We start from the raw sequence: 12,011 nt of genomic DNA on the forward strand, positions 1-12,011 counted from the left end.
AGAAAGTTTTGTTAAAAATCTTTCAAAAGCAAAAGCAATTCTCAATAACTCAATAACTGGCTACAAAGAGATATCTGTTTTATTGACTAAAATGGAATTACTCTCCAGGTTCGTTTATCCAGCCTCCTCCTTAGCTATCCCACCTCATTTACTAAAAGAATGTAATATTGCATTGTTTAACTTTATCTGTAAAAATAAGCATCACTATATTAACAAAAATGATTTAGTTCACAGTTATGAAGAAGGGGGTTTAAATGTTATTGACTTAGAAATAATGAATAGTGTTTTAAAAACTCAGTGGTTAAGATAATTTCTTTGTAATACAAACTGCTTATGGTTCATTGTATCTTCTTCAATATTTGGGAAAGTAGATGGCTTGGATTTTTTGATTAGATGTGACTTTGATATATCCAAATTACCTCTTAAATTGTCTGCATTCCACCAACAAGTTCTCCTTTGTTGGAAAATAGCATTTTCTCACAATTTTAGTCGACACAAAACTTGTATTTGGAACAATCGTTTTATTTTGCACCATAACAAATCTTTATTATATGAAAACTGGTTTCAATATAATATTCTTTCCCTATTGGACATGGCAGACATTTATGGAAATGTTCTCAATTACAAGGGATTTCTTTTTAAAATATGGATTTGTCATCCTAAAGAGTTTTACAGTGTTGTAAATGCCATACCCAAAACACATGGTATTATTAGTAAAAGGGATTCTTTCACATTACTCTGTAACATTCTCTCTCCCATCTCCTTGTTTGGGTAATTTGTTTATTAGAGATCATAAATTTAATAACAAATATATTAGAAATGTCTTCATTAATAAACTTTATCCAAATAGAATTAAACGATATTATGTTTTCAAAGAATTTAACACTAAAGAGGTAAAGGAACTGAGAATGAATTATCTTACCTTTCCAAGTCTCTAAAGTAAAAGAACTTCATTTTAAAATATGATATATACCCGTCTAAAGAACTTCTCAAATCAAAATTTGATATTGGAGAAAACTTTTGTCAATTCTGTGATAGTGATATTGGAACCACCGAACATATATATTTTTAAATGTAATTACTCAAAGTTGTTTTGGACTCAATTGTGCAGTGAAATGTCATGCGTAATTACATGGGTAAATCCCCTTGAATACAAACAAATTAAGTTTGGTGGGCTTAAGAAAGATGCTTACAACATTACTTGGTTAACAACCTTTTTGATGTTGCTAAATACTTCATTCATAAATGCAGATTTCTGAAAACCCCTCCATCCTTTCCTCACTTTTCTGATGAACTTAAATGTTTTGCTGCTTCTCTTGATGCTCTTTCAAATGAAAAAGCTACTGCAGTTGCCAGCTTCTTCAGTGAACTAAGTACCCAATAACTACTTGCTACCCCTTGTAAGAAATTAGCTATCTATGATTGCTCTTTTATTTTTATTTTATTGTAAGGTTGTTGTTTTTTTATTATTATTGTTATTTATTTATTTTTTAATCCCTTTTCGCTATTTAATGTATTACATCACTATTACATATTGTATTTGCAACTATGTCTGCCTCGGAGAATTGTTAATATTGTTTATTCAGTACCTAATTTGTATGTACATTTGTTTGTTTGCTAAAAAAAAAAAAATCAAAATGAACACCATTTGTGTGAGGGCAACATATTCGATATCGCCATTCAACAAAACGCACACCGGTACACTCAACATTGGCTGCGCGCATTCGGTTGCTCAGAGGAATCATTTCCTAATTCGATTACTTACGTCTTAAATACTGTGTCAACAGCTGCTGCTCATCCTGCTCTCACTAAATATTCTCTCTTTTCTGTGCCCGTGAACAATGTGATTTAATGACATACCCGTGGACACTTTAAAAGAAAATAGATTCTCTTAATCGCTTTTTCTCCATTTCATTAAGTATCTCAAATGCGCACACTGTGGGTGTTTGGAGCACGTTTATGTGTGTGAGTCCTGAGGAAGTGTTGTGTGCTGTCAGTTCCACACAAGACCGCATGAGGGCGATAGAAGGTAAGATACTTTGATTTGCGTAAAAAAGTATATATAATATTTATTATTTTATTTTATTTATATATAGTAGTGTTTTCCTTAATATAAAAATAATAATAAAAAATAAAATGAAACACACACACACACACACACATATATATATATATATATATATATATATATGTGTGTGTGTGTGTGTGTGTTTCATTTTATTTTTTATTATTATTTTTATATTAAGGAAAACACTACTTTTTGTTTCTGCAATGCCTCAAAGAAGTTGGTGGGCAGCGAAAGCCCACTGTTTACAAGGTCTGGGGGTCTGTATGCAGCTGGAAGATCTGATGCAGAATCTGAGACTGATGACTAGAGACACTACTGCAGGTAACTGCAGTCAGAAGCACTGAAAACCACATTTAGATTCCACTGGATCTTTATTGTGATTATTATGCATGCCAAATTCATGTTATTATTAGAAGGTCATATGTCATGCATTGTCTGTAATTCCCATCAGACAAAGCAGTAACACCGGATGAGTTTATGAACTGTAAGAAGGCCCATGAGGTGCAGGCAATGTCTGAGGTTGTGGCTAGTTTGGCCAAATACTGCAGAGTACAGGTAAACAGGTAAAAATGATTGAAATGTAATTAGTTAAAAACAAACTGAATTTAGTCTTTTGATCATGTTTCTGCTTGTCAGGTGATAGACGTGGGTTCAGGGAAAGGCTACCTGTGCTCCTATCTGTCCATGCGGTTCAACCTGCAAGTGTTCGGGATCGACTCCTCCAGCACCAACACACATGGAGCTCAGGAGAGGAACAGGAAACTGAAGAAGTTCTCCAAAGCTTATCAGAAACCAAACAAAGCCACTAGGAAGCAAACTTTGGACAGTGAGGATGCGAGTATACAACACAGCAGAAACTTTGAAAACAGCGATGGCCTCAAAAACTTTATTACTGAGGAAAAGTAAAGCTTTGAGGCTCGAGCGGATAGCAGTGCTTTATCAAAACAAGTCCCCAATGATTTATCTGCTTCAGATGATGCTGGAGAATGTCCATTAGACCTGAATGATTCAGATTCAGGAAGCAGCTTCCTCAGTATGCTGCCTCTAGACGTCACAGAAGACGTCTCTCCCCGCGTCAACCACAGCCAGCTGAGTCTGGAGGAAAGAGAGAAGAGGAAGAGATTGAATCTGGAGAGGAAAGCTGGAGAAGGAAGGGGGAACATCAGAGACGACGGCCTGTTTTCCCCTCTGACCTCATATGTCACCGCAGAAACTGAGCTCAAGACGCTGATCACAGAGCTGGAGGTGAAGAGATTATCCTTTTGTCCAAGGGAGAATAAATAAATAAATAATAATAATAATAATAGTAGTAAGAATAACAATAATAACTGTTGTTCTTATTATTTTTATGTTTTCAATTAATTAATTAATTAATAATTAGTAATACATTTTAGAATAATTTTAAGAAAAATTGTGTAAATATGTTAAAAAAGTAAGGTTTAATAAATAAAGATGAACAATTATACTAATAATTTTAAAATTCTAATTCTAAAAAAAGTACCAGGGCAGAACAATGTTTACAAAATATACAACAATACGATATGATTTATAGAATCAGTCATTTAATTCATTGTTAAATAATAATAATTATAATAATAATTATAAAATAGTTGTTAACAGTTGTTAATAAAAATTGTTAAAATAGTAGTAGTAGTAAGAATAGAAATAATACTAATTTATTATTCATTGTGAAATAAATAAAATACATATATTAAATAGAGATAATAAATAACTACAATGAAAACAACATTAATTATAATAGTTATTTCTGTATTATTATTTTTATTATTATTAAAATGTAATTGTAATCATTTTAATGTCTACTATTACTAATATTATAATATACAAACATTGACATTTTTATAATTACAATTATACTAATTATCATCATTATAATTAATGAATAAAATAATTTGACATCGTTGTTTTTATAATGTTATATCATCATATAATATTGTGCTAATAAGTGGGTGTGAAATATTTTTTATTTAAAGCATTACTTATTTTTGTCCTCGTAAATGCACTATGTATTAATTTGATATGATATTCAGGATCAAGGGGAAGTCGTGGCCTAATGGTTAGAGAGTCGGACTCGCAATCGAAGGGTTGTGAGTGTGAGTATCGGGCCGGCAGGAATTGTGGGTGGGGGGAGTGCATGTACAGTTCTCTCTTCACCTTCAATACCTCGACTTAGATGCCCTTGAGCAAGGCATCAAACCCCCAACTGCTCCCCGGGCGCCGCAGCATAAATGGCTGCCCACTGCTCCGGGTGTGTGTTCACAGTGTGTGTGTGTGTGTGTTCACTGCTCTGTGTGTGTGCACTTTGGATGGGTTAAATGCAGAGCACAAATTCTGAGTATGGGTCACCATTCTTGGCTGAATGTCACTTTCACTTCACTTCACTTCACTTTAGTTGTCCAGCTGCTGGCTCTGATTATAGACCTGAAGTTGTATCATTGCTGTTACAGCTCAGCGAGACGACTGTGATTATCCTAATCATGTTAATTAGGTGAAATTGAGCTCAAGAATGGAGAGGGACTTGGATGTGTCCATAGCACATTATTTATGATCAATGAGAGATGGCAAACGATCTGTGTTGATTTCACTAAATTACCCCCTTTCTTTCTCTCTCTCTCTCTTTTCTCTGGCTGGTACCCAGGATGCGGTTCTGGTTGGTCTGCATACGTGTGGAGATTTGGCCCCCAGCACTCTGAGGATGTTCGGGGCCAAACAGGAGCTGCGCGCCGTTTGCAGTGTGGACTGCTGCTACCATCTGCTCTCTGAAGAGTTTGATCAGGACAGACAGGGTAAGAACACACACACACACACACGTGGGCAGATCAGTCTCTATTAGAACGGATGAACAAGTTTTCAATCAAGACAAGCTCTGTGGAAATGCATTTCTTTGTATAATATTTTTTCCTGCACTGTGCAGCCCTATACCTGTATTTTTAATAATAATAAAAACAATAATGTATTATTATTATTATTATTATTATTATTATTATTATTATGAAAATGTGTTATTATTTTATAATGAATATTTTTGTTCTTGATTGTTTAGTAAATAAATAATTATTTCACAATACATAAAATATATAATGTTTTGTGTATGTATGTATGTATATATATATATATATATATATATATATATATATATATATATATATATATATATATATATATAACACTATAATAATAATAATTATTACTCAGTGTATTCAGTGAACACATAATTATAAAAATTGGAACAATATAATATACAATGTAATTTAATTAATATAGTAAATATAATGACTGCAACAATGATAATAAATGTAACATGTCAACATGTTTTTGTAACATAATAAGTCAAAATTCTTATTATTAACTTGTGTTATTTTATAACAAATAATACATTGTTTTAGAATAAATAATAAATAGTTGTTTATTAAATAAATTACTTAATCGTTTATTATTATTATTGTTGTTGTTGTTGTTGTTTAACTGTAATTTAATTATGAGTTTACTAGTCTCTAAAACAACCCCATTAGGCTCCACTTACTTTTATTTTGTGGACAAAAAGCACAAAGACACTTTTTTCAGATTATGTTCATAAAGAACACAGGTTTGGAACAACATGAGAATAATTAAATGATGACAAGTTTTACAGTTTTTTTTTTTAGGTGGACTTTCTAACTTGGTGTTAGCTTTAAGAGAGCATGTGGTTTCTCTCTGCCTCTTAGAAACGTTCTCTTTGAGCAGACAGTGCAGAAACGATTCGAGTGCCTACAAAATCTGATATTTTGATCACGTAATTACTGCGTTATGAAGCACAGCAGGTCTACAATAATATCTCAGTGTCTTTTAAAGCCTGCTGATCACATCACAGACCCTCGATTGCTGCAGGGACAGAGCTAAAACACAAGAAGTGTGTGCAAAAGCTGGACTGACATCACAAACACTCTTCCCTTCATCAGACTGATCTCATGAACTCAAGAAGACTACAGCATGTGGTGTTTTCAGTCTGATGATGTCAGTGTTTTCAGGGCTTCAGCGGCTCACTTTACAAGCACATTTGTTCTGCAGAAAAAAACTAAATCTAATGAAACAAATGCAGTTTCATATGTGTCTCAAAAACTCTGTATGATTACAGCATGCTGTGCGTTTAAAGGTGAAGTGTGTCATTTCTGTGCTACTCACACCATGATTTTGCATAGAATTTCACTTGCATACCAGAATGTATTTCTATGGTCTTTTCATTTTGACAGCGTAATACTCTTCCACGAAATCTCTTCTCAGGCCCTGCATTTGCTGACACAATTCAGAAGAGCCCCCCGCAATGTGTCCTACTTAAACAGAAAACAGGAAGTCCCACCCACCAACAGCATTCATTAAGCAGTCGCTTATTTATAGTGCATTACATTTGCATTTTCATAAAAAAAAAAAAAACACTTCAGTTATACATTTTTGTATTATAAAACATGAACTGAAGACTCAGTTTATCATCCAACAGCAGCTGGTCGCCTCAAGACAGTGTTAAAGTTCACTCGCAATGAGTCAAACCTTTTAGAATGAAATCACTGATATTGTTTTGTACACTGTCCCTCTCTCAGGCATTTTTCTTACGCACAGCTCATTCTGTATCACAAACACATTTTTCAGGCCTGTGCTGGACTCTGGATCCTGTTCAGTTTGGCGTGGTTTAGATTAGTATGATAGCTGGAGTAAACAGTGTTTGTCTGCACTGAATAGACCTCGAGCCGCAGTGTGGGTCTTGTTTGAATGACACGTGTTCGACAGGTTCTCATCCAAAATGTTTGGTGATTAGTTTTAAAATGCAATAAAAATTTTGGGGGTTGTTAAGATTTTTACTGTTTTTGAAGGTCTCTACAAAAATACAATAAAAAACTGTAAAAGTGTGAAATATTATTACATTTTCAGCATCATTACTCTAGTCTTCAGTGTCACAAGATCTTTCAGAAATAAGTTTAATATAGTGAATTGTTGATTTATAAACATTTATTATTGTTATCAAGGTTAAAAAAAAAAAAAATAATAATAATATATATATATATATATATATATATATATATATATATATATATATATATATATATATATATATATACATAAAGGACAGTTTGATGGAAAAAAAAAGTTCAAAAGAACAACATTCATTTGAAATAGACATTTTATAACGTTATAAATGTTTTTATCAATATTAATGCATCCATGCTCTCTTCAAGTATAATTTATTTTTAAAAGATCTTCTGACTCTGAACATTTGAACAGTACTTTATGTTAAAACTTAAGCTGTACAGTTTTTCATCTCCGTGTTGTTCTGTGGTTGTTGTTCAGGGTGTGTTGATGGTGTGTGTGGTTTCCCTGTGAGTCAGTATCTGAAGGCTCAGGAGTGTTTCTGTGGTCGAAATGCACGGATGTCAGCGTGTCTCGTAAGTCTGCCTCACACGTCACAAATAACATCACGTTGCCCACGCATCTTCAACCACATCCTTTGCTTATTAGCTGATGCATGTTGCATAAGGTTTTAACTATAAATACATAATCTTTTAGGTGTTTTAAAAAAAAACATTGCCAATAAGCTGAAGGCGACCATCAAATCATGAAAATTTGTGTTGAGTTATCACTACTTTTTCAATTCAAGCTTTTCATTCCCCTCTCAGGCTCTGGAGAGAGTGTCTGTTGGAGGAGGGGTGAGTATCTGATTGTGTCATGTGACTCATGTATCTTACAATATTCACTTTTTTGATTAGAAACTCATTTCCACTGCAGGATTTGCATATAAAGACTTCAATCTAATGTGACCGAGGCTGTTTGCACAGCTGATTGTAATGTGTTGGTCAAACATGAATGCCAGAATGAACAGCGTATGCACCTATGCATATGCACAGTGCTTCCAAATTCAACTGGAAGCACTGTGTATTTTAATTTGAACTATTCTCTTTTAAAAAACGATTGAAAGTACAGAGGTGAAACAGTCAGCATGAACAAACTCTTTCTATCTTGTGCATGTCTGATTGTTTGGATTATATAATTGTCATGGAAAATATGAAACAATCTGTTTTCAGAGTTGTCACAAATGGTACAAACATTTCAAATGAAATAATTAAGAATATAAATAAGTAAGCAAACATAACCAAGTAAGCATGCGTTGTGTAAGTAAAGCAAAATTAGCTTTGAAATGTAATCGTGGTTAACTTGGTTTCTTGTCTGTTTCAGCTGCCTATGGAGTCACTTTTTTATCGGGCCGTCCTTCATGTTATTTTATGAGATTGCTACAGCAAATCTTCATGGTTTAAAGAGAAATATAACCAAATATTGGATGTTTGTCAGGAAATAAGTATTTAAGTAAAATATTTACTTAAAATTGAAAATTATTTTACTCTCTCTCTCTCTTAATCTATCTCTCTCTATACACACACGCACACACACACACACACTATACTTTTATTAATTTACAGCACAGATTATATAAATAGACATCTAAATACATAAACTTTTATGTATTTATTATGTATGTGTGTATATTATGTCAATATAAATGAATAAGTATATGAAGTGTAATTTCTTAATTAATATTTTTTTGTAAAATTATAAATATATATATATATATATGTGTGTGTGTGTGTGTGTTTATTAATTTTTATTTAATGTTTTTTGTAATATTATATATGTATTTTTATGTATTTTCTTGTCAATATAAATTAGTACATTCATTTTTTTAATGTTTTTTTTTATTATGTGTGTTTTGAAAATCATTAAGTCTTTATGTCTTGTTCTCTTTAGATATCTATGACTACTTTTTATTTAAAAATATTTTATATTTATAAGTGCATGTGTATATATATTTTAAAATCATTAAGTCTACATCTTTTGTTCTGTCCATCATATGCACCATCATATAAAGTACATTATAGATTTTATGTCATGCTGGATTTGTTTTGTTTCTGTGCCACACAATCTATTCATTTTAGTAGTTCAGTAGCTCAGGCTGTTTTATGGTTTTTAGATGCATGTAGATATTTGGAAAAACTTATGATTTAAACACCATAAATGACATAAAATATTAAATATTTATCATCAGTAGATTGAAGACAAAGTTGAGCTATTTGGTGATTGCTAAAACAGTGACTGAACCTAAAACCTTCAGCTGACACACAGATGATACCCACACATTTGGAAATTACTGTAGTTGCTCTGTATGTGTCACGACCGGGATCCAAGGAAACGCGGAGAGAGAACCAATTGCGATTGAGTCTTTATTTAAGAGGTAATCCAAAGAGCATAAACAGTCCAGGCAGGGGTCAATACCAAACACAACCCAAACATGAAAACAAAACAAGAAGACAAGGCATGGGCAAGACAGACTGATGGACATGAATTCACAATGACTCCGTGACACATACTAAGACAGACCGGGTTAAATACACACTAGGAGAGACAAACGTTAATGGGAAATTGCCAGAGTGAGATAATTGATAACTAGTGACAGCTGGGTGCACTGATTAGGCAGGGACGTGAGGAATGTGATTAATGAAGTGACAGACACCGTGGGGAAAGGAGGACATCTAGTGGAAACCCAGGGAACACAACCCAGACACTGTGACAGTATGATGTTACAGAAAGTTGAAAGTTGATACAGACAGTGGATACGCCGATATTTTTGCTCATAAAGGTAATGAACATGTTTCTGTGAAGAATGTGTGAATTTGTAGAAGACACATCTGAGAGCTATGATGAGGTCATGACGAGCGGGCTGAACTCTGATATCAGAAAAGGTGTTTTAATTCATCAATTAAAAACAATATGTAATAATATTCCTTCAAATAATATGCCTTAATGATTTTTAGTTTACATTTTAAATTGACTTATATTTTTATGTGTAGTGGACGCGCCAGAGAATTATGATGATGTCATCATTAATAGACGGATCTCTCAAGGGGTAACAGGTGAAATGCACAGAACTACATTTTTTATGACCCTTTTCATGTTTACATGAGTATTAGATTTGTGATCCTTCAAATGTGTTTTATAAACTGATATGAGATGTTTTTATGTCATTCTTGATCAGAGAGAGTTCAGGAGGAGTATGATGATGTCATGAGTGTCAGTGAAGATGTGACAAACCTGTTGAGTAAGTTACTATAACACTTTTGTTCTCATCTTAACATTATTTTAATTTAGTTAAAAATATTCCATTTTTATTTAATTTTTTAATATTTTCCAGTTTTAAAATAATTATCCAATAACAACATTTGACCTGATTTAATATTTTGTATTTAATAACAGATTATGATGATGTGGAGGAGGAGTCAAACAAAGAAGAGGGACATTTGGCTCGATGTCATCCACTGCTTCAGTTTAACACATCTGAGCAACGTTTTATTGATGTTGATACTGATATGTTAATTCTCAGGTTTTTCTGCCCCCCACTCCTTTGGTATTAAACCTTTGTGAGATTTGTATTGTTTTTGTAATTAAGATCAATAAAAACAACAAAAATTTTTTGCTGCAGTCATAAATGATATCATTCTAATGTACTGCTACTTTCTGATACTTTTAATATTCTTTCGGTTGGAAACTGTCCTTCACTGCAGGACCGAGTCATTCAAAGCTCACGCAACATTCTAAAGTGCTGCTTCATTGCTGTCAATCGATAATATTTATTTGCAGGGCTCATTTTGTTATCTTGATGTTAATATATGGTTACAGTGTTTCTGAGTAAGCTCCAATGATTCCGTTCAATGATTTATTAAAGGGGGGGTGAAATGCTATTTCATGCATACTGAGTTTTTTACACTGTTAAAGAGTTGGATTCCCATGCTAAACATGGACAAAGTTTCAAAAAATTAAGTTGTACGTTGGAACAAAAATACTCCTTCCGGTTTGTCACAAGTTTCGGAAAGTTTTTTTTTCAAGTATGGGTCTGTGTGACGTTAGATGGAGCGGAATTTCCTTATATGGGTCCTAAGGCCACTTCTGCCGGAAGAGGGCGCGCTCCCGTATGGCAGAGCACTGAGAGCACAACAGACTTCATTGATCAGAGCGAGAACACAAGAAATGTCACAAAAGACGTGTATTTTTGGTTGCCAGGGCAAGACAACCCTGCACAGATTACCAAAAAAAAAAAAAAAAAAAGCATCAAGGGACCAGTGGACGGAGTTTATTTTTACAGAGCATCAATGGAGTTGTGCAAGTGTTTGTGTTTGTTCCCCTGCATTTCGAAGATGCTTGTTTTACAAACAAGGCCCAGTTTGACGCCGGATTTGCATATCGTTTATTTCTTAAGGATAATGCAGTCCCAACGAAAAAGGGTCACGATCATGTGTTGGAAGCGCAGGCGGTGAGTAAAACTGCTTCAAATATCTCTGTGTTGTTAACTTAGCTATCTGCGCGTAAGCACAGCAAGTAAACAACATGCGATGTTGTCATCAGACTGCACTTTCCACATGTACAGCTTAAAAAAAAAAAAGACGACATAAAGTGGAACTTAGTCATTTTCCAAAACCGCTAAGCAAAGTTTCAATACATACTAGAGAGACGTCCAGATGTAGTCGTTGCTGCTGCTGCTCTTGTTAGATTTCAGCCTCTGGATCTGATTCTAGATCATAAATATACGGCTGAATCTGACTGTTACCCATGGTTTGTTTTGGATTATGTTTTTTTCCTCATGCAATGTCACAGTTTCCAGATGCTCTCAACGCAAACGTCACGCCTCCAGCCGGTCTTGTTTTTCTGGGAAAAATTGGTACAGACTATCTTTCTCTTATGAATATAATAAAACTAAAGACTTTTTGGAGTTATGAAGGATGCAGCACTACTCTATAGGTAATCAAGATTAACAGGATATTGAGTGAAAACGAGCATTAACCCCCCCCCCCCCCCCCCCTTTAAATAAATCTGTAGTCCTCAAGTTTACATCTCAGTGCTTTACTGCCAC

General features: G+C 33.7%; 2 protein-coding genes across 2 annotated transcripts in view; both read left to right on the forward strand.

Annotated features, from left to right (window-relative positions):
- Nucleotides 1-12,011, forward strand: part of LOC127956567 (uncharacterized) — a 355,838-nt gene that overhangs the window by 253,145 nt on the left and 90,682 nt on the right. The window lies entirely within an intron of this gene.
- On the forward strand, nucleotides 2,634-8,644 carry LOC127956364 (probable methyltransferase-like protein 25). Its single transcript, XM_052554228.1, has 5 exons — nucleotides 2,634-3,313; nucleotides 4,728-4,875; nucleotides 7,409-7,503; nucleotides 7,735-7,764; nucleotides 8,291-8,644. The coding sequence occupies exons 1-5, from the start codon at nucleotides 3,104-3,106 to the stop codon at nucleotides 8,339-8,341; spliced, it is 534 nt and encodes a 177-aa protein (XP_052410188.1). The 5' UTR covers nucleotides 2,634-3,103; the 3' UTR covers nucleotides 8,342-8,644.

Source organism: Carassius gibelio, chromosome B4 (assembly GCF_023724105.1).
Source record: "Carassius gibelio isolate Cgi1373 ecotype wild population from Czech Republic chromosome B4, carGib1.2-hapl.c, whole genome shotgun sequence".
NCBI classification, from domain to species: Eukaryota; Metazoa; Chordata; class Actinopteri; order Cypriniformes; family Cyprinidae; genus Carassius; species Carassius gibelio.